The 24,290-nt window shown below is 35.3% G+C and overlaps 1 protein-coding gene and 1 long non-coding RNA gene across 6 annotated transcripts in view; one reads left to right on the top strand and one right to left on the bottom strand.

Moving 5' to 3' along the window:
• Positions 1–24,290, bottom strand: part of LOC122612363 (GTPase-activating protein skywalker) — a 54,032-nt gene that overhangs the window by 19,825 nt on the left and 9,917 nt on the right. For all 5 annotated transcript variants that reach the window (XM_043785919.1, XM_043785924.1, XM_043785921.1 and 2 more), the window contains exon 3: positions 15,104–15,603. In XM_043785919.1, coding sequence (XP_043641854.1) covers positions 15,104–15,254 — 151 coding nt within the window. In that variant the 5' untranslated portion in view covers positions 15,255–15,603. The remainder of the gene's footprint in view (positions 1–15,103; positions 15,604–24,290) is intronic.
• Positions 1,210–22,884, top strand: LOC122612369. Its single transcript, XR_006325611.1, has 3 exons — positions 1,210–1,510; positions 21,277–21,534; positions 21,603–22,884. It is a non-coding gene; the product is annotated as an uncharacterized LOC122612369 (long non-coding RNA).

Below are 24,290 nucleotides of genomic sequence, written 5' to 3'. Positions count from 1 at the left end.
TTGCAAAAAGAATTATAATTCTGTATATTCCTTAGGTAAATACGCCAAATACTTTATTAGCTATTATTATTATCATTTCCTTTTATTGAAGCCCTTTTTCTAAACGTATATTCGATTTCTCCGGTTACAAATTATACACAATACACATTACATACATACCATCGAATTGGATACCAATACTGTAAGGCAACTGTCGTGTCCCGCAATAAGTGCTACACCTTTAGAGCAGTGGAAAACAATGGGAAGAACTTTGCAGCATACTTTGTGGCAACTCACTGAAATACAGCTCGCGGCTACTCGGCAACTCATTTTTTCTACCGCACACTATGAAACAACTTATGCGCTTGTACGCACTTTAAGAAAATGAAAAATAAATATATGGAAATAGCACCGGATGGAAAAATATATATAAAGTTTTACGATGCAGAAGCAAAAGTATTTTTGCAATGGGAACAGAGAAAAATGGCCTGGTGCTGCCCCAACAAATCGCTCTGTTATCTAAACAACTAGAAAAACAAATACTGTTATCGCGGTGTGGCAACAAACAAGCGAAAAAAAATCGAAAAGAGAGCGTTTGAGCTTTATCCGCCGGCATATCTCTTTGGCTTTTGTGTAACTATATTTAAAAAAAATTCCGTTTGCTTTACTCTTTGTTGTCATTCTTTTAATACCATTCCCCAGGTTATAACTTTTTTCTTTAAACATATACATATTTACGAAAGTATTTGCTTGACTTGTACCTATAGGTCCGATAGAAACATGCAGTTCTACACATATTATTGAGAAGAGCGATCAAAAATCTTACACAATATCGCTCAAGTAATATGCCTACGATAAATTGCATACCTCTGTGTTGTGCACCAAAGAGCACGTAAACAAAAAGCATCGGGAAGATTACTAACGAAAAGCTTTTACTGTGCTTAGTGACCTCAAACACCTAGGAAGATATATATATACACATATCCATTATCTATGCACACTGTGTACATTGATCTAATTAGAGGCGCCGCTGTTGACAGAGAGTTCAAAAGAGCGGAAGAGAAGGGAACAAAAAAGAGAAGAGGTTAGGAAATGAAATTCAATTAAAAGAATCGCATCAGCGGAATTTATCGATTGATTGTGAGGCTAGAAGCTAAATGGCTAAAATCAATCAGCAAGCGGGAATGTTTATCATTCAGTTCCATATCTCGGAAACAAGAAAACGAAACATATTCTCGCTTCAAATAAAATCAAACATTGCCTAATGTTACTAAACGATTATATTTTGGGCTTTTTCTGCTCCCAATTTGAATCAAGAACTTAGCAGCCACCGTCAGAGAAAAGCATCGTGGATCTTCCATTCCACACGCGTGATGGAGACGTAATTACAAACAAACAGTGCTATTAATTAATAAATCCGCCGTCCTCTCACTTGGCTCCACCGCCTTTCCAACCCCTGAGATACTCAACAGGCCATATCTGACGATTGTTTTATGCCTCCGAAGATCAAAAAGACAAATGACAAGTGGGCGTAAGTAAATCGGTTTTTTTGAGGGGTTGATCTCTGAACTAACATGATTGAAACAAGAAACAAAGAGAGCTAGCTTTCGAAAAAATGGGCAGTTATTATATATATTTAACTTAATTTCTATGTGTTAAAACTCTTATTTCTTTTTAATTATTTTCAAATAATTTTCCGATCTTCTGATCTTATGGCAGCTATAGAATACAATTTTCTGAACCAAACTGTATAATGTCGAAAAGTTCGTGGGTAACGAAATAGAACACTAAATGATCAAAAACAACGAAGGTAAATCATTTTTTGAGTATACCTATGACAGCTCTAAGATATAGTTCCGATTTACATACATATAATATATACTATCTACTATAGAAGTAAACCTTCTGTGAATTTTTCATACAGATAGCGTTAAAACTGAAAGACTAGTTCGGGTACAAACGAACGGACGGACACGGCTATATTGACTGAGCTGTTGATACCGATCAAGAATATATGTACATATACATATGTATATACATATGTATATACATATGTATATACATATGTATATATCAAATCAAACTGTATATATATCCTCAAGGAAAATTCCATTTTTCATTTATCGGGAGAAGTAAAACCAATATTAATAAATTTTTTGAAAATTATTTTTTTCTAGTATGTAACTGTGACTTAGATGACTTAGATAAACAAACCTTCGAGCGAAAGTAACATATGTGATAAAAATTTAAAAAAAAAAAAAAAAAAACGAAAGTATCACAACACTACTAAACTTTAAAAAGCATCTCCTAGTCTCCCTCTTTCTTGTATGCTTATTATTTTTACTTTAAGTCTGAAGCATCGGTCATAGCGATCAAAATACTCGGCAAGAACAAACAAAAAAGCACAAAAAGTAAAAAATGTAAAAAGTAAAAAATGTCATTGACTTGTAAAAGAGATTTGCAAATTGCAAACGCATCAAAAAACTAAAGGATCTTCTTAAAATCATAAATAACTTAAAACAAGAGAGAACGCAGAAGTCGAATTCCCCGATTATCAGTGCGAACATATTTTTGGCATATCGATAGAAATTGGGGAAAAACAAGTAAAATGAAAGGCAGACAAATAATAACACAAAAAAAAACAAGAGAGAACGCTATAGTCGAGTTCCCCGACTATATGATACCCGTTACTCAGCTAGTGGAAGTGCGAAGGAGAAATTTCGACACTGACAGTTGCTGGCGGTTTGTGGGCGTTAGAGTGGGCGTGGCAAAAAGTTTTTTGGCAAATCGATAGAAATTTACAAGACTAGTACAAAAATGAAAAAATATGAAAACATTTTTTAAAAATGTGGGAGTGGCAGCTTTGGGCGTTAAAGTGGGCGCGGCAAAAAGTTTTTTTGCAAATCGATAGAAATTTACAAGACTAATACAAAAATGAAAAAATATGAAAACATTTTTCAAAAGTGTGGGAGTGGCAGTTTTGGGCGGTTTGTGGGCGTGGCAACATGAATCGACAAACTTGCGCTGCTTCTATGTCTCTAAAGTCTGTATGTTTAATCTGAACTTTCTAGCACTTGTAGTTCCTGAGATCTCGACGTTCATACGGACGGACAGACGGACGGACAGACGGACATGGCCAGATCGTCTCGGCTATTGATACTGATCAAGAATATATAAACTTTATATGGTCGGAATCGCTTTCTTCTGCCTGTTACATACTTTTCAACGTATCTAGTATACCCTCTTACTCTACGAGTAACGGGTATAATAAAAACATTTTCAAAAGTGCGGGTGTGGTAGTCTTACTCTCGATTTTTTGGCTTGTGATGCAGATCTAGAACATATATACCAGAGAACTGCAGCAAGCCACCGGCACTCTAAGTGCACCCGCTAAACGCCCGGGTGTCTCAGCACCCGGGTGTTTGTAGACACTCTATTTTCAGCAAAGACAAACACCCGGGTGTTTTGCCACCCGGGTGTCTTTTGTTACTTGCACAAAAACACCCGGGTGTCTGCTGTGCAACAAAGTTTAGGGTGAGTGACGCGCAACGATCGGCCGCAGGTACTTTTCTGTATGCATAAAATTTGTATGGGTGGAAGCGAGACAGTCTCAGAAATGAAGGGTGAAAGGGAACACCCGAGAAAAAGGTCGTGCACATGTTTTTATATATTATTAAAAAATATATTATATATTTTATTACTTAATTAACACTGTTATATTTATATTGTTTTTTCGCTTGTTTTTTTTTATTATACAATTTTATTTATTATAAATTTTTATTATTATACCCGTTACTCGTAGAGTAAAAGGGTATACTAGATTCGTTGAAAAGTATGTAACAGGCAGAAGGAAGCGATTCCGACCATATAAAGTATATATATTCTTGATCAGGATCAATAGCCGAGTCGATCTGACCATGTCCGTCTGTCCGTCCGTCTGTCTGTCCGTCTGTCTGTCCGTCCGTCCGTATGAACGTCGAGATCTCAGGAACTATAAAAGCTAGAAAGTTGAGAATAAGCATACAGACTCCAGAGACATAGACGCAGCGCAAGTTTGTCGATTCATGTTGCCACGTCCCCTCTAACGCCCACAAACCGCCCAAAACTGCCACGCCCACACTTTTGAAAAATGTTTTAATATTTTTTCATTTTTGTATTAGTCTTGTAAATTTCTATCGATTTGCCAAAAAACTTTTTGCCACGCCCACTCTAACGCCCACAAACCGCATAAAACTGCCACGCCCACACTTTAAAAAAATGTTTTAATATTTTTTCATTTTTGTATTAGTCTTGTAAATTTTTATCGATTTGCTAAAAAACTTTTTGCCACGCCCACTCTAACGCCCACAAACCGTCAAAAACTGTCAGTGATGAAGACTCTTCTTCACACTTCCACTAGCTGAGTAACGGGTATCAGATAGTCGGGGAACTCGACTATAGCGTTCTCTCTTGTTCTTTTTATAAAATTATACATTTATAGAAGCAAATATTAAAAATGTTAACAAAGCAAATAATATAATATAGTATACAAAAGAAAAGTATATTTTGCGTTGTTTAAATTTCTGTAAAAAGAAAAAGACTCGAGTGTCTACCAGACACCCGGGTGTTTGGCGAGACACCCGGGTGTTTCCGAGACAAAAATGAGTGTTTTGCCACTCATCCCTTTTTGGGCACTTGCCTTTTTCTGCCTGTTTGCCTTCTCTATCCTTCGTTATGAGTGGCGAGTGTGATCGGCACCGCGACGTAGAGTGGCCGCATTGACCCGGTGGCGCGGACACCAGGGTGCTTGCAGACACCCGAATATTTTGAGCGGGTGTTTGCAAGTACCCGCCGTGGCCGGAGTGAGTGGCACCCGGCACCCAAATTTGTTGAGTGTGATTAGGGTGGAAAAAATGCCACTCTTGCAGTTCTCTGATATATACCTTATAAGGTCGGAAACGCTTCCTTCTACCTATTGCATACTTTTCAACGAATTTAGTATACCGATTTACTCTACAAGTGACGGGTATAATTACTAAAAATAAATGCAGAATAACAATAAAAACGCAAACGAAACAAAACATAAATAAACAAAAATAAACGATACAAATTTACGTAAACCAGTTTTGACCGGTTTACAATTTTCGAGATTCATTCAATGGGGCACGCTTTTCACACATTTCCCCAAGAGTCACGTGCTAGAAGGTGGGAGTGTGCGGCAATATAAGGGTATTAGGAAATCATATCTGTATGTAAACATAAAATCGCTGAGCATTGAAAATTTTCCAAATATATGTATAAAATTCCTCAATTTTTTATTGTCGGCAAAATAGTTTTCCAATCCCACAAATGGATCATGAAACAAGAGAGAATGCTATAGTCGAGCTTCCCGACTATCAGTTACCCGTTTCTCAGCTAGTGGACGTGAGAACGAAAAATTTCAATACTTTCTGGAATGTCGGTAGAAAATGGGAAAAAATAATAATATAAAATACATTTTTTTCCAAAAGTTGGTGCGTGATTGTATTTGGCCGTTTGTGGGCGTTAGAGTGGGCGAGAAGAAAAGATTTTTGGAAAATCGATAGAAATATACAAGACTAACAAAACAAATTAAAAAATATCAAAACATTTTCAAAACTGTGGGCGTGGATGTTTTGCACGGTTTGTGTACGTTAGAGTTACGTCAGTTAAAACTTTCGCTGTCTCTGGAATCTGCATGTCTAATCTAACCTTTCCAGCTTTTATAGTTGCTGAGATCTCGACGTTTATACGGAGGGCTATTGATCCTGATCAAGAATATATATATACTTTATATGGTCGAAAATGTATCCTATTACCTGTTACATACTTTTCAACGAATCTAGTATACCCTTTTACTTTACGAGGAAGGTGTATAAAATTCCTCTTGAATTGAAATTTATTTCTCTCGTTTCAATACATGATTTTGCATCAAATAGCTAAGCAAAATCTTTCTCCGACGTCAACGGCAAGAAAAAATTGCGAAAATATTCGGCTGCCATTTGCTTGCGTAAGCAAATATGTTGTTATTGCTAACAAGAAATAAATTTCAAATCTAAGCTGCAAAGATTGTGAGTATATGTTTTAAAAATGAAATGGCACGTGGCAGTATGACACAGAAAATATGCTTAAAAATATATGCTTTAAATAATAAATTTATTTAAAAAGGTTAATATTTTCCAGATCTTAAATCGCGTGATCAGCCGCATAGCAAAACAAAATTATTAAGAAATCATTTAGAAAATAAGCAACCGAAGAAAAAGAAACAAGCACGAGAGTGATGAAAATGATGCATTATTTTTAAACAATTTAATTGGCAGCTGGCCAAGTGCCGTAAAACGTGAATGGTTTTATTTGCCTGCTTTTCCCCTCGGCACGAGCAATATCTATACTATATTATTCTACACTTTCGGGTTCATTATGTTAATCGAATATTCGGTGCTTATTATAAATGGAAAACAGATAGTATTGAATCCGTATATTTTTTCTATAAATAAATATGTAGAAATTTTGCTTCATACTCGTATAAATGAGCATTATACATACATATGTATGTACATATGTATTACTTTGTAAATCAAAATCAATGCTAATGTCGAACGACGAGGAGGTGATGCACCATTGCTTCTCGATGGATTGCATTGCGCGATTTTCTTTTAGAATCGAAATTGAATTATTTTAAAGAAACACGAATACGCTAGATATCTTACTATATATAGCGTAGCGTAAACATTTTATATTGGGAAATCTTAAATGCAATTTTTTCTAAGGCCTATATATAAATATCGATTTTTCCAATTGGTCATATGCCAAACGATTTATTTTAACCACAAGCTGCGTTTAGTTTTCAGACTTCTTCATAAAAAACTGTAAAAGAAAACAAGAGAGAACGCTATAGTCGGGTTCCACGACTATCTGATACCCGTTACTTAGCTAGTGAAAGAGCGAAGGGAAATTACAACACTGACTGTTTTTGGCGGTTTGTGGAGCTCAAAGAAGCTGGGTCTGCAAAAATCGAATTTTTGAAATTTGAAAGGTGGAATCGTTTGACCATCGTTTGACCATGTTTGACCACCAATTACTTTTTTTTGACCACGTCCAGTTTTCAAGATATGAAATTTCGAAAATTTTCGAAAATTTTCGAACTTCAAAAAGTTGACTTTTTTTTTTTTAAATCGCAATAACTTCGTTTGACCACGTTTGACCACCCTTTAGAATTTTGAAAAAACTTTTAGTTTAGAAAATATAAGCACTTAAGGAATTAGGCATTTTCCATACCTCAAAACTAAATATTTTTAAACTTTTTTTTTTTTAATCGAAATAACATCGTTTGACCACGTTTGACCACCCTTTAGAATTTTGAAAAAACTTTTAGTTTAGAAAATATAAGCACTTAAGGAATTCAGCATTTTCCATACCTCAAAACTCAATATTTTGAAACAAAATCGTTTGACCATCCTTCAAAAATGCTTTTTATCGTTTGACCACCCTTTAAAAATTGATTTTTTCGTTTGCCCACCCTTAAAAAAAAATATTTTCGTTTGCCCACCTCTTAAAACTAAATATTTTCAAAAAAAAAGGTTTGACCATCCTTCAAAAATGCTTTTTATCGTTTGACCACCCGTTAAAAATTGATTTTTTCGTTTGCCCACCCTTAAAAAAAAATATTTTCGTTTGCTCACCTCTTAAAACTAAATATTTTCAAAAAAAAAAGGTTTGACCATCCTTCAAAAATGCTTTTATCGTTTGACCACCCTTTAAAAATTGATTTTTTCGTTTGCCCACCCTTAAAAAAAATATTTTCGTTTGCCCACCTCTTAAAACTAAATATTTTCAAAAAAAAAATTTAGACCATCCTTCAAAAATGCTTTTTATCGTTTGACCACCCTTTAAAAATTGATTTTTTCGTTTGCCCACCCTTAAAAAAAATATTTTCGTTTGCCCACCTCTTAAAACTAAATATTTTCAAAAAAAAAGGTTTGACCATCCTTCAAAAATGCTTTTTATCGTTTGACCACCCTTTAAAAATTGATTTTTTCGTTTGCCCACCCTTAAAAAAAATATTTTCGTTTGCCCACCTCTTAAAACCAAATATTTTCAAAAAAAAAGGTTTGACCATCCTTCAAAAATGCTTTTTATCGTTTGACCACCCTTTAAAAATTGATTTTTTCGTTTGCCCACCCTTAAAAAAAAATATTTTCGTTTGCCCACCTCTTAAAACTAAATATTTTCAAAAAAAAAGGTTTGACCATCCTTCAAAAATGCTTTTTATCGTTTGACCACCCTTTAAAAATTGATTTTTTCGTTTGCCCACCCTTAAAAAAAAATATTTTCGTTTGCCCACCTCTTAAAACTAAATATTTTCAAAAAAAAAAAGGTTTGACCATCCTTCAAAAATGCTTTTTATCGTTTGACCACCCTTTAAAAATTGATTTTTTCGTTTGCCCACCCTTAAAAAAAAATATTTTCGTTTGCCCACCTCTTAAAACTAAATATTTTCAAAAAAAAAAGTTTTGACCATCCTTCAAAAATGCTTTTATCGTTTGACCACCCTTTAAAAATTGATTTTTTCGTTTGCCCACCCTTAAAAAAAATATTTTCGTTTGCCCACCTCTTAAAACTAAATATTTTCAAAAAAAAAATTTAGACCATCCTTCAAAAATGCTTTTTATCGTTTGACCACCCTTTAAAAATTGATTTTTTCGTTTGCCCACCCTTAAAAAAAATATTTTCGTTTGCCCACCTCTTAAAACTAAATATTTTCAAAAAAAAAGGTTTGACCATCCTTCAAAAATGCTTTTTATCGTTTGACCACCCTTTAAAAATTGATTTTTTCGTTTGCCCACCCTTAAAAAAAATATTTTCGTTTGCCCACCTCTTAAAACGAAATATTTTCAAAAAAAAAGGTTTGACCATCCTTCAAAAATGCTTTTTATCGTTTGACCACCCTTTAAAAATTGATTTTTTCGTTTGCCCACCCTTAAAAAAAATATTTTCGTTTGCCCACCTCTTAAAACTAAATATTTTCAAAAAAAAAGGTTTGACCATCCTTCAAAAATGCTTTTTATCGTTTGACCACCCTTTAAAAATTGATTTTTTCGTTTGCCCACCCTTAAAAAAAAATATTTTCGTTTGCCCACCTCTTAAAACTAAATATTTTCAAAAAAAAAAGGTTTGACCATCCTTCAAAAATGCTTTTTATCGTTTGACCACCCTTTAAAAATTGATTTTTTCGTTTGCCCACCCTTAAAAAAAAATATTTTCGTTTGCCCACCTCTTAAAACTAAATATTTTCAAAAAAAAAAGGTTTGACCATCCTTCAAAAATGCTTTTTATCGTTTGACCACCCTTTAAAAATTGATTTTTTCGTTTGCCCACCCTTAAAAAAAAATATTTTCGTTTGCCCACCTCTTAAAACTAAATATTTTCAAAAAAAAAAGGTTTGACCATCCTTCAAAAATGCTTTTTATCGTTTGACCACCCTTTAAAAATTGATTTTTTCGTTTGCCCACCCTTAAAAAAAATATTTTCGTTTGCCCACCTCTTAAAACTAAATATTTCCAAAAAAAAAGGTTTGACCATCCTTCAAAAATGCTTTTTATCGTTTGACCACCCTTTAAAAATTGATTTTTTCGTTTGCCCACCCTTAAAAAAAAATATTTTCGTTTGCCCACCTCTTAAAACTAAATATTTTCAAAAAAAAAGGTTTGACCATCCTTCAAAAATGCTTTTTATCGTTTGACCACCCTTTAAAAATTGATTTTTTCGTTTGCCCACCCTTAAAAAAAATATTTTCGTTTGCCCACCTCTTAAAACTAAATATTTCCAAAAAAAAAGGTTTGACCATCCTTCAAAAATGCTTTTTATCGTTTGACCACCCTTTAAAAATTGATTTTTTCGTTTGCCCACCCTTAAAAAAAAATATTTTCGTTTGCCCACCTCTTAAAACTAAATATTTTCAAAAAAAAAGGTTTGACCATCCTTCAAAAATGCTTTTTATCGTTTGACCACCCTTTAAAAATTGATTTTTTCGTTTGCCCACCCTTAAAAAAAAATATTTTCGTTTGCCCACCTCTTAAAACTAAATATTTTCAAAAAAAAAAAGGTTTGACCATCCTTCAAAAATGCTTTTTATCGTTTGACCACCCTTTAAAAATTGATTTTTTCGTTTGCCCACCCTTAAAAAAAAATATTTTCGTTTGCCCACCTCCTAAAACTAAATATTTTCAAAAAAAAAGGTTTGACCATCCTTCAAAAATGCTTTTTATCGTTTGACCACCCTTTAAAAATTGATTTTTTCGTTTGCCCACCCTTAAAAAAAAATATTTTCGTTTGCCCACCTCTTAAAACTAAATATTTTCAAAAAAAAAGGTTTGACCATCCTTCAAAAATGCTTTTTATCGTTTGACCACCCTTTAAAAATTGATTTTTTCGTTTGCCCACCCTTAAAAAAAAATATTTTCGTTTGCCCACCTCTTAAAACTAAATATTTTCAAAAAAAAAGGTTTGACCATCCTTCAAAAATGCTTTTTATCGTTTGACCACCCTTTAAAAATTGATTTTTTCGTTTGCCCACCCTTAAAAAAAAATATTTTCGTTTGCCCACCTCTTAAAACTAAATATTTTCAAAAAAAAAGGTTTGACCATCCTTCAAAAATGCTTTTTATCGTTTGACCACCCTTTAAAAATTGATTTTTTCGTTTGCCCACCCTTAAAAAAAAATATTTTCGTTTGCCCACCTCTTAAAACTAAATATTTTCAAAAAAAAAGGTTTGACCATCCTTCAAAAATGCTTTTTATCGTTTGACCACCCTTTAAAAATTGATTTTTTCGTTTGCCCACCCTTAAAAAAAAATATTTTCGTTTGCCCACCCTTAAAAAAAAATATTTTCGTTTGCCCACCTCTTAAAACTAAATATTTTCAAAAAAAAAGGTTTGACCATCCTTCAAAAATGCTTTTTATCGTTTGACCACCCTTTAAAAATTGATTTTTTCGTTTGCCCACCCTTAAAAAAAAATATTTTCGTTTGCCCACCTCTTAAAACTAAATATTTTCAAAAAAAAAGGTTTGACCATCCTTCAAAAATGCTTTTTATCGTTTGACCACCCTTTAAAAATTGATTTTTTCGTTTGCCCACCCTTAAAAAAAAATATTTTCGTTTGCCCACCTCTTAAAACTAAATATTTTCAAACAAAATCGTTTGAACACCCTTAAAAAAAATAATATATTTATATATATACAGTGGCGTGCAAGTATGAGTACATGTTTGCAACTTTTGACTGTTGGCCTAAATAAAAAAGGTATTAGTTAAGCAAATGAACCCAAATTTTTACTGTTCATTCTTTGATTCTTTATTTACAAATTCGTAAAAAAAAAATAACAATAATGTAATTCTTTTCGTTAGGAAAAAAATAAAATTTAAATTAACTCGCATGTACTCAATTATGCTCAATTTGAATTTTTCAACAAATGGTGGACAGCTCATTCAACTGAAAGTTTAATTTTAGAATTTACCGTTTGTTTTTAAGAAAGTTTAATATAAAAGTATAAATATAAAAGTTTTCAACCAAAAAGGTACGAATCTCCACGTGTTTTTGGCTCTTAACTATTAAAACAAATAATATGAAGAAATTGCCAATAAATGTTGAAGATTCAGTGATAAACCTTACTGAAAATGGATTTTCGACGCGTATAATAGCTGGGAAGTTAAATATAAGCCAATCAGCAGTCATTCGTGTTCAAAAAAGGCGAAACGCGGTACCCAAAATTCAAAGAAGAGGTCCACGTCGATTGTTGACCGATGCAGATGCGCGGCTTATGATGCAAAATATTAAAAAGGATAAGAATTGTAGACCCAAGGATGCTTCTGCAGCTATAGGCAAACCTGTCAGCCAGTGGACAGCGTGTCGAGCACTTAAGCGTATTGGATACGTTTCCGAATTAAAAAAAAGAAACCGGCCTTGTCCGATAAAAATATAAAAGCACGGCTAAAATTTGCGAAGGCACATAAAAATTGGGAAGTGGACGACTGGAAAAAAGTTATGTGGTCTGATGAATCAAAATTCAATCGATACCAGTCGGACGGAAAACAATATTGCTGGAAAAAGCCTGGAGAGTCGCTGCAAAGACGGCACGTACAGGAAACAGTAAAACACGGAGGAGGAAATGTCATGGTCTGGATCTGTTTTACCTGGTGGAGCCTTGGACCAATAAAGAAAATAGAAGGAACTATGAAAGAAGAGGACTATTTAGATATTCTGCAATTTGCGATTTTGTTGACAAATGCGTTTATAATGAGAGTGATATCACATTCCAGCAAGATGGAGATCCGAACACACGTCCAAAATCGTGAAGGAATGGATCGAAAATCAAGATTTTAAGTTAATGGAGTGGCCAGCTCAGAGTCCTGATCTCAATCCAATCGAAAATTTGTGGTCGATTGTGAAAAGATGATTGGGACACTACGAATCGGTTGCAGCAAACCAACACGAGATGTAGCAACGAATCCAGCAAGAATGGAAAGCTGTTCCGAAGGAAATTATTCAAAATCTGGTGGAAAGTATGCCAAAGCGTATAAAAAGCGTCATCAGAATTAAGGGTCTTTGGACTAAGTACTAAAAGATAAGCTTTTGTTGAAAAATTCAAATTGAGCATAATTGAGTACATGCGAGTTAATTTAAATTTTATTTTTTTCCTAACGAAAAGAATTACATTATTGTTATTTTTTTTTTACGAATTTGTAAATAAAGAATCAACAGTAAAAATTTGGGTTCATTTGCTTAACTAATACCTTTTTTATTTAGGCCAACAGTCAAAAGTTGCAAACATGTACTCATACTTGCACGCCACTGTAAATAATATAATATATAATATATATAACAATATAAATATATTTGGTTTTTATCTTTTAATCACCTCTTAAAACTAAATATCTAAAACTAAATATCTATCTAAATATCTTTAAGGGTGGGCAAACGAAAAAATCAATTTTTAAAGGGTGGTCAAACGATAAAAAGCATTTTTGAAGGATGGTCAAACCTTTTTTTTTGAAAATATTTAGTTTTAAGAGGTGGGCAAACGAAAATATTTTTTTTAAGGGTGGGCAAACGAAAAAATCAATTTTTAAAGGGCGGTCAAACGATAAAAAGCATTTTTGAAGGATGGTCAAACCTTTTTTTTTGAAAATATTTCGTTTTAAGAGGTGGGCAAACGAAAATATTTTTTTTAAGGGTGGGCAAACGAAAAAATCAATTTTTAAAGGGTGGTCAAACGATAAAAAGCATTTTTGAAGGATGGTCAAACCTTTTTTTTTGAAAATATTTAGTTTTAAGAGGTGGGCAAACGAAAATATTTTTTTTAAGGGTGGGCAAACGAAAAAATCAATTTTTAAAGGGTGGTCACCCGATAAAAAGCATTTTTGAAGGATGGTCAAACCTTTTTTTTTGAAAATATTTAGTTTTAAGAGGTGGGCAAACGAAAATATTTTTTTTAAGGGTGGGCAAACGAAAAAATCAATTTTTAAAGGGTGGTCAAACGATAAAAAGCATTTTTGAAGGATGGTCAAACCTTTTTTTGAAAATATTTAGTTTTAAGAGGTGAGCAAACGAAAATATTTTTTTTTAAGGGTGGGCAAACGAAAAAATCAATTTTTAAAGGGTGGTCAAACGATAAAAAGCATTTTTGAAGGATGGTCAAACCTTTTTTTTTGAAAATATTTAGTTTTAAGAGGTGGGCAAACGAAAATATTTTTTTTTAAGGGTGGGCAAACGAAAAAATCAATTTTTAAAGGGTGGTCAAACGATAAAAAGCATTTTTAAAGGATGGTCAAACGATTTTGTTTCAAAATATTGAGTTTTGAGGTATGGAAAATGCTGAATTCCTTAAGTGCTTATATTTTCTAAACTAAAAGTTTTTTCAAAATTCTAAAGGGTGGTCAAACGTGGTCAAACGATGTTATTTCGATTAAAAAAAAAAAAGTTTGAAAATATTTAGTTTTGAGGTATGGAAAATGCCTAATTCCTTAAGTGCTTATATTTTCTAAACTAAAAGTTTTTTCAAAATTCTAAAGGGTGGTCAAACGTGGTCAAACGAAGTTATTGCGATTTAAAAAAAAAAAAGTCAACTTTTTGAAGTTCGAAAATTTTCGAAATTTCATATCTTGAAAACTGGACGTGGTCAAAAAAAAGTAATTGGTGGTCAAACATGGTCAAACGATGGTCAAACGATTCCACCTTTCAAATTTCAAAAATTCGATTTTTGCAGACCCAGCTTCTTTGAGCTGGTTTGTGGGCGTTAGAGTGGGCGTGGAAAAAAGATTTTTTGTATATAGAGTTAAATTTACAAGACGAACAAAAATGTGAAAAAATTTCAAAACATTTTTCAAAAGAATGGGCGTGGCAGTTTTGGGCGGTTTGTGGGCGTTGCCGTGGGCGTGGAAAATAGTTTTTCTGCAGATCGATAGAAATATACAATACTAATAAGAAAATGAAAAAATATGAAAACATTTTTCAAAAGTGTGGGCGTGGCAGTTTTGGGCGGTTTGTCCGTCTGTCCGTATGAACGTCGAGATCTCAGGAACTACAAAAGCTGGAAAATTCAGAAAGTTCAGTTCGCACTTCCACTAGCTTAGTAATGGGTATAAGATAGTCGGGGAACTCGACTATAGCGTCCTCTCTTGTTTTGAACTTATTTGCTTTATTTGCTTTAATTGTTTTCAAGACCTATAACTAATTTAGTACTTTTACTTCCGCCGATTATCTGATACCTCTACCACTCTAACGCCCACAAACCGCCAAAAACTGTTGGTGTGGAAATGTCTCCTTCGCACTTTCACTAGCTGAGTAACGGGTATCAGTCGGAGAACTCGACTATAGCGTTGTCTCTTGTTTTATGTATTCTCATACGTGTTCGTTCATAAAATGCCCTAACTTTTTGTAGGTACTGGCTATATAAAAAACGAATAATTTACGAAACCAAAAGGGGATATTTTCATATACCGGTACCATATTGATATTTACCGTGTTTTGCCTTTCTAACTAATAACACAACAATTTATATACTAGCTAGTCCCATGAAAAACGTCCTATAAATACTAAACAAAATTTTAATAAATTCCCTAGTACTCACCAGTTTGCTTTGGTAAATTGTAGAAGTCAAGGGTTTTGATCTCGGACGTTTCGACATGCGGGGCGAACCCTTCGTAAAGGTCGCTCTCCTCCACGATGCCGCTCAGCTTGTCGGCCTGGGAAGAGGCATCTCCGCCTCGATGGTATGGCATCTTCTTGGCCAGGTTTGCGGTCTCTACGGATCCTCTGTCAAGTTTTTATTTGGCAGTTGGCGGCTTCTTTGTTGGTTCTGTTTGACTAGATGGCTTTTTACGTTGCAGTGCTTTGCTATCCGTTGTGTGGCAATCAATTTGCGGGTGTTGATTGGGTTTGTAGTCGTGCTTATTTTATTACTAATATATTTAGGTTTTAATTTTATTTAAATGGTAACCAAGTTATGGAGACAGAAATACTCCAATACGATGGTGCCGCGCGGAATTCATTATAGTAAACGATTTAGCACGAGAACTGAAGAAGCATAGCTATGTGTGGATCAAATCGCAATTGTCAGCGTTTTCGATTCTGCAATGAAATAAAAGAGGGTGTTTATTTTTTTGTACACATTTTGAACTTCGAGGACCCTAACATTAATCGACGAGATAGCGAAAGCATATGAAATTAATTCCTTTCGAGTCGAAATCGAAATTAGTTCAATGACATGACCCCTCCAAACTGTATAGTAGATAATGCCAAAGGCACCATTGACTCATAAAAAACTTGGCCCGCTTATTAATTGCGAGCCGGCTATAAAAAGCCAACTGGTCAGATTTATAATATATATAAAATCACACACATATATAATACGTTTTTGCTGCTGAGGGTGACTCTACGAACAACAGCAGCCGGTTTCATATTTAATTAAATCCAACAGAAATTAGGAAAAACAAAAATATCCAGCTCAAATATTTCACTCGGCCATTAACCAAAAATAACTTATATTTCAAAAACAAAAACAGATATTTATTTAAGCGATGGTGAAAGTTAATATATTTTGTACAACTATAAAATATAAATAGAAAATATATTAAATAAACTCTTCAAAAATAAAAAGGCTTTACAATAAAACAACGATGCAAGTCTCTGCAAACTACATACAGCTGCGAAAAAAAAAATAGCACCACTGGCCCAGTAAAACTTTGAATAAGTCTCCTACCTACAATTTAGGGTTTAAAAGGAGCTGAAATACCTTTTTAGAAAGGTTAAACAATTCACTTTTTAGAAAATAAAAAAAAATCTCAATTGTTCTATGAATTCTTAACTTATTTAAGGAACTTCATGAAAAGTGACAAAATGAGGCGAAAAAAATAATAGCACCACTTCATAAAAAATGCTTTAAACATAAAATATAAACTTAACAGTAAAAAATTCCTTAATAACAAGTGATTGTATATTAAAACTACGCCCATCCCATTAATTTAATATTTGGTAGTGTATCCTTTATTAGCAATAACAGCTGCGAAACGTTTTGGCATGGAGTCAACCAAGTCCTGGCACCGTTTTAGGGATATTTTGCACCAGGACTCCTTAATTATACCCAAAGTTATTCGTTGTTAGTTGGCTTTGAAGCTACAACTGCTTTTCTCATATCTGACCAAGAATTTTTGATGGGATTACGGCCTGGGGACTGTTCAGGCCAATCCAAAACAGGAACAGATTTATTTTGGAACGAATCCTTGGCTTTCCTGCGGGTCTACTTGGGATCATAGTCTTTTAATTGTATTCGGCAAAGGGTAGCATCATCGTCACCAAAATATCCACAAACACATGTTAATCCCAGATGGTTTTTGACCATGGTATATTATGGTATAGCCCCGACTACATAGTACGAGAAACAAGCCCATACCATTATACTGGATCCTCCGTGTTTAATTGCTTCTACTGTGTAATTTGGCTTATATTCGGTGTTCTTAGGTCGTCTTACATACGATTAAGATCCATTACCACCAAAAAAAAACAACCTTGCTTCCATCTGACCATAAGAAGTTCCTCCATTTTTCGCAAGACCAATTTAAATGTTCCTTGACGAACTTAATGCGCTTGGGTATGTGTCTCCCATTTAAAAGAGGGACCTTCCTGGGACTACAGACTTTTAATCCATGTTCCCTGAGACATGTGTAAACTGTTTGCACTGTTGCGGATATGTTGAGATCCTTTTTCAGTTCGGTAGCAGCTTTAAATGGATCCTTCTTGCCCTCGGGCACTAGCCTTTTGAAGAGATGGGTGCCCAATGATTGTTTTCTCCCACGTTTTTCGGGATTCTTTGTTGTAGGTGATTGCATTTCCTATCATTTTGTTTTAGAATTGAAGGATTAGACCAATATTTCTGTGTGATTTTCCTTCAGAAATTGGTTTTTTGACCATGCCACGCTTATCTGAAGAGCAATGCTTTCCTCGTCCCATTTTAATACTTTTTTTTAAGGTATGTTTCAAAAATAATGTTGGATATAGTAATAAAAATGTCAAGTTTTATAACCATGTGCTTTTCACCAAAACAAACCGCCGACAAGTATTGAATATTTGAAAAAATCGATAGTGGTGCTATTTTTGTTTTCGCCTCATTTTAGACCTTGCCGCCCAAAAAAAATTATTAAAAATCGAGGTATGGACAATTCAAATTTTTTTTTTTCATATTTGGATAGGAAAAATATCTAGCATTATGCGAAAAATCAGTATTTGGTACTATCGGTACCTCAACCTTAATTTATTTAATCGAGAACAAAATACGTTATGGTGGTGCTATTATTTTTTTCGCAACTGTATATGATATTAATGTTATGTGGGTGGACTATTTTCCTTTTATACTTATATATATAAAAAATCGTTAAGCACGAATCAATTATGGCTATAAGGTAACAATTACGATTGGCATAATAAACTATGGCAAACGCTGCGTATACTCGATTCTCAAATCTATTTTTTCAATTTTCCATTTATCCCATCATCATGTATTGGGGAACGAAAGACGGGCTATTTATCTTAAGTGCTTGTCTCTTCATTTCGCTAACATAACACGCATATTTCGTTCTGTTTTCGTAAAAATTCCAAACCAAATCAAAGTCAAAGGAAACGAAAAACTTAAAATGAATTGCAAAGTTCTAAAGAAATTCCGGACACGTATCGAAAGCCAAGCAACAGTCACTAGCCTTTTGAGCTTTTTATTTTCCATTTTCCTTTGACACTCTTAATGATTTCGCCTGTCAAAAACAGCTTTTTGGGGGGCTTTAAGGGGGACTATCGGATAGAAATATAGAGAGACAGACAGGTCTGATAGATCGCTGCGTTTGCTTGATTGGCTGTCCGATATAAGGTGTCGGACTTATTACCTGGCCAGCAGAGCAGGGGCAAGGAAACAGGTGCCGTCAAGCGGATTTGTCGCCTAGACAAGTTGTATCTATGGCAGCTTCAATGAGAACGCAGATAAGAGGTTCGTCTTAGGTGCGTTAAAATAAAATGAAATGAAGCAGAGTTGGCCTTTTACATATGATAACACTTAATCATTAAAATTTCACATTTGTTTTGTACAAACGGTTATTAAGCCAGTATGTAAGCGAGATTTCAGTAAGGATGACCCTTAGTGGCACCTAGGTATTTGACTTATTCTGCCGATGTTAGCTTATGGGTAGCTTTGCGTTAGTAAACTCCACAATACAAAATCTTGTTGATTTTACAATGAACTGTTAAAACAGGGAGCCTTGACTTTTCCGTATTACCGATTTGCTAATTAAACAAATAACAGAAAGGTTTGAATAATTTTCTATTTACTTATGATTTCAGTTTGGAGCTCAGCCTTCTCCAAAACAAATATCGGGGCACTTAAGCCTTAAAAATTGTTCGCGCAGTTACATTTAATACCACTTCGCAACTCGACTCAAGTTGACTCGACTAGCTTCGTTTTGATTGGTAATGTGCAATTTTCATATGTATGTCAATATTATGCTACGTCTAGTATTTTCAAGGTGCCTCGGGTTACGTCGTCAGCAAAGCAACACGGTTGTACACAAATAGCGGTAACAGGGAACAGGTATCACATGGGCATACATATAGAGTTATTAACAATAATTTGCACTGCAGTTGAGCTGCTTGTTTATTTGTTGCTTGCTGTCTCCGGACTCGAGAACGTTATCTAAATGTTATAATGCACCCAATTTGCGCTAATGAAATCAAGCGGCCCGCCACTCAATTGGATTTAATTGGACAGTGCCAATTGTTACAATGCCTAGCCTAACCAAACTCAACTAAGCCTCGAGAAACACAAATGTTTCGGCACCGAATCGATTAACGCTCCCGGGAACCAGCAACTAATTAAAACGTTTATGCTAAAGAGACGACACGCCGTTAAGTCGGTGTCGCGAGATGTCAGCCAAGAGCTGGGAAAATCGACAAAAAAGAGTACGAAAATGCTGACATGGCGGTGGTTACATACGCCATAAATTCTACTAAGCTTAAACTTCTGTCTAAATATATATTGTTAGTATAAAATAATATAGAAGGCCGTATATAGGCCGTAAGTGGAAATAACAGCAAACAGAAATCTTTTTTAAACCCATTGATTAAACAACGTTTTCATCAATTATGATGGTTCGACCCTCCATTAATGATTCACTTTCGCATTTATTTGTATTCTGTACTCTTCTTCATGATTTATAATTATTGTAATGAAACTATAACATTGAAGTACTTTCGGGAAAGCCTTGTGGATTTATTTTTGAATGCCTTTAATGCAATATGATCACCCACTGTACATGTTAACATATTTATGTATCTTTTTCTAAACTTATTCACTCCTGTAATTGACATTACTGACGGTAGCCCCTGGCAAGTAATAGCCATAAATCTGAAACCAAAACAAGTCAATTAGAGCCCGAAAAAAGTTTAACTTCTCTAGCATGCAGTTAAAGCAAGTGCTAAGCTATTTTGGTGATACTCACTGGCCACATTGGGTTAATCGTCGACTGCCAGAGACGAGGCCCAAGTAATGCCACAACTATTATGTGGGTGGGTGGCTTGTGGTGGTTAAAGTGACGCAAGTGCAACAATCGGTGCGTCAAGTCGAGACTCGATTCGCTACGATCCAACTCTCGTCACGTAATTCTCGGTGCAATTGGCGTTAGCTAGCGAAGAGGAAAAACTTTTAAGGTTTCCAAGAAACTTTCCACTACGCCAAAGTTCAACGAAGTTATAATCTTCGTAACTGTTTGACTTTTTTGTGCTAAAGAGAAAATAAAAAAGAAATCCCTACTCGATAAGCTTGGGGACCTTGTAAAACGGTCGGAAACTTAGCTGATAAAAATATAAACTGTTTTAAGAGTACGGAATAGATAATGAAAATAAATTCGAGTATAAAGTGGACGAGGTCCGAGTTCAGGTATGGCAAGTGATTGGAAATAGGTATACTAATTTAAACTGTTGTCAGAATTTTCATAAAGTACACCGAGCTATTTAAATGCCACCCAAATAAATGGCATTTTCTAAATAACTAGGTGACCTGGCTGGGGCTCAGGGCGAGCCAAGTAAAGGTAAGAACCCCCACACCCACTTGAGTGAAATTCGCATACCCTATGGGGCGTGTTGGAGGGCAGGCGTCCTTTTAAGCCGAGCCTAAGGAACCTTTCAATGCTTTGCTAAAACGTTTTCAAACTAGGCCAAGCAACTGTCGTTGCTCCACACGAAATATCCTCGATTGCCTTGGGAGTGCAATGACTTGGGTCTGGTCCTTCGGTGCAACACTGACCACCCTTAAGGACCTCATGATACCCATTTGAAAACTGGGTCAGTTTTCTGAAAACAGGTTACAGACCGAAATTGTAAATACCGATTATTATATACTCTTTATTATGTTTTGGTCCGTTTTTTATCATAAGTTATTTATAAACCTATTCCTAGCAAGAAAATGTTTACTAGTTTAATTGTTTTTAATGTTAGTTGTTAATCGCTATGTATGTTAAAAATTTCACAATTATTGCTTAATTTGTATATACCCTCTGGAAGGGAATAAGAAGGAAATGGGGCCAAATAGACAGAAAAGCAAACAGGGTTTGGTGGGAAAAGGGGCAGAGAGTAGAAAGGAGAAGGGAAATTATGCCATCGCTCTGCTTAGTAAGTCCTTAAAGTACAGAAAATGGGGGCAACGCAATGTGGGTGTGCTCGTGCTTGTATTGGTCTATTATTTTATTTGTTCTTGTGTGGGTTTGACAGGACAATGCGTCAGCAGCAGCAGACCGAAATGTAGCAACAAAGATGGAATTGCGTAGTGGCAACTTGAACAGGGAGTGTACTAAGCTTATCGAGGGGCGGGCACCGGAGAGGGTGTCGGTGAGCAAGACTTTGGAAGAGAGAAGCTCGAGGGAGGGTCCGGAAATCAATGAATGAAAGCTCCAACACGCCCATGCGAGGAAAGAGCGACGAGTCTTGGGGAGAGGAAAACCAGGACCTGTAAATAGACTTCCTAATATGGTTAGAGAAACCCTGTAATCTAATCTTATGAAAATATTGAACTGTTTTAAACTATATGGCCATTCTAGGACACACAAACAAGGACGAGACATGAAGGAAACGAGGCTGGCTAATGGAAAAAATAATCATATTAATATATATCAATATGCAATATTTTTAAACAATTGGTTTAACTAAGCGATGACAATAAAATTATGTTAATAATTTCATGTTTATACGAAACGTGTGAATATTAACAGTAGTATTTCTTTGGCGTTCGTCTCTATTCCCTGTTGATCCCAGTTTAATCCATTTATATCCCCAGTCGAATCAATTTTAGCTTACTTAGTGGCAAGGCGACATTCAGGGAGCAGAGGGCAAGCAAAGGACACAGAACGGAGGCAGAGCTTTCGGAATTTGCCAGGAAATCAGCTTCAACTTGCCGCAAGGACAGCCACTGAAACCGAAACTAAAATTTGTCAGATAGCCCAAACAATTAAAACAGGGCCCAGAGCGGTTGACCTGATTTCAGCATTTCCCGCCTTCCTCCGCTAAACCCGAATGTTTCTATATTTTTATTATTTTTCCTTTTGCCTTTTTGGTGGCAGACTTCGTGACGGCTGAAAATGCCACACACGCAAGGTTTTATGGGTCTGCTTCTTCGCCGTTTCGGTTTCTTTTTTTTTTCATTTTTGGCAGCAAAGGAAAACATGTACACTGCACTTGCCACAAGAAGCACAACAATCGAGCTCACCAACGGGTCACTGAACCGCAAGGAAAAAAATGTGCAACTGCAGCAACGCCGCAGTAGCTGCGGCTGCATTTTATTTCATAATCATTGCACATGAGTACAACGGCAAGAAAATCACGTGAAACGGGCACTGGTCTCTGTTACATACATATATGTATATAGGCATTTGGCTAGACCTCTGGATCTGAATCGGAATCTGAAACTAGCTCGACTTGGCCTAGACACACGGAAAAGTCATGGCGCACAATTGGCCGGTAAAAGAAAAACGACGGCAGCAAGAGTTGGTTCCAAAATCGGTCGAGATGAGTTGGGTAAAAATGAAATTGGGCATTGGGTAACCACTGCATTTAGATATGGAATTAGGCATAAATATATACAGAACAAATTTATGGAAAAGAAAGTAAAACGAATACAGATAAAATCGTAAAAAAACAAGAGTGAATGCTACAGATACTTATTTAGCTAATGGAAGTGCAAACGAAAAATTTAAACATTTTCTTGAATATCGGTAAAAATTGGGAAAAAAAACAAATTGGGAAAAATGTAGGACATTTACTTTACTAATTTATTATTTAAAAATCTGTTTTACCCATCCTCCATGTCCTATAATTAGTGTTAAACTTAATAAATTAATAAGGGCAGCGCATGAGGCTAGCCCACTAACAGAAGACTCTCAACGTATATTTGTGTATAGGCCAACTGAAATTTTATGTACCAGTTAAGCTAACCTCGCAGCAAACGAGCAATGTCCCTGGAGCCGCCAGACAAAGGCTGCCTCGTAAACGGGAGCTACTTGAATCCGCCCAAAAGCTGTAGCACTCCGTTCCCCAGTTTTTCTGCTGCTTTGGCCATCCAACACCGAACACCCAACTCCCCAAAAGGGGCCGCAAAACTTCCATCCAATTTGTTATGTAAACGCGCATTTTCAACATATTTGCTTGCCCAGTTTTCTTTGCTTGGCTGGCAGAAAAACGAAAAAAAGTTCGCAATGCAGCCCAGAAAAATGGAAAGCTTACAAAAATATGGACGAAGTGCAGTGTTGGCGAAATTGTTTATATATTATTTTTCGGCCCAGAATGTTCTTGGACTAGTAAAATGGGACCACATGAATCATGTGGAGATATACCGAGACCTACAAGTGTTTACATTATCGCTGCTGTCATATGCTTGCCCCATAGGTTTTTATTTGGACATCGGGTTTTTCTTCTGCTTGTATAACACGGCGGATGAAAGGCAGTCTGTATTACTCATTCAAATACCGTTCAAATATCCATAAACAGACATTTTGGAAACATTTGATCCCCGCCACATGCCGGGAAAAAATTAAATAGCACAGTGAAGACATTTTGTGGCTAATTGGCCACTATTCGACACTTAATATTCATGTAAAACGTTTTCTGTACGGCCATCACGAGCTAATGCTTACATTTGGGTCTGGTCAACGAAATTTTTATGAAGACGTCAGCCGCTTGGCAGTTGCACCCGAATTATGGCTAATTACGTGCCCCATTTAATAGGCATTCCCATATGTCGCCTCGGGGGCTCCTAATGGCTCCTGAAACGATGGCAAATGGCTGGAGGGATTTGAAACGGCGAACTTGCCGAAGAACCGTGCTGTAATATAACAAAGTAATATAAATACTAACGCCCAGTCCACTTCCCTTGGTTAGAAAACATGTAACCATGGCTAGGGAAAAACGCTATTGTTTACGCTCGGCGTATTGCAAAACAAAAATTTCAAGTTGTTATAATAAACAATTTATATACTTGGTTTTTTCCGTAAATATAGCAAGCAATTACATATGCCCATTAATACTCTAACTATAATTTTATTAGTGTAAATAGGCAACGTTGTTTATCTATTTTAAACAAAATAATGGAAACAAGATGGATTGAAACTTAGATTTAACAACCTATAAGCCATATGATCCCTTAAATCATAGCTTGCTAATAAATGATGAAAAGAAATAAGATATAACGCTACAGTGGAGTTTCCCCTTACTCAGATAGCGGAAGTGCGAACGAT

This window comes from Drosophila teissieri, chromosome 2R (assembly GCF_016746235.2).
Source record: "Drosophila teissieri strain GT53w chromosome 2R, Prin_Dtei_1.1, whole genome shotgun sequence".
Lineage (NCBI taxonomy): Eukaryota > Metazoa > Arthropoda > Insecta > Diptera > Drosophilidae > Drosophila > Drosophila teissieri.
The sequence above is the reverse complement of the archived record's forward strand: the minus strand, read 5'-3'. Positions and strand labels throughout refer to the sequence as shown.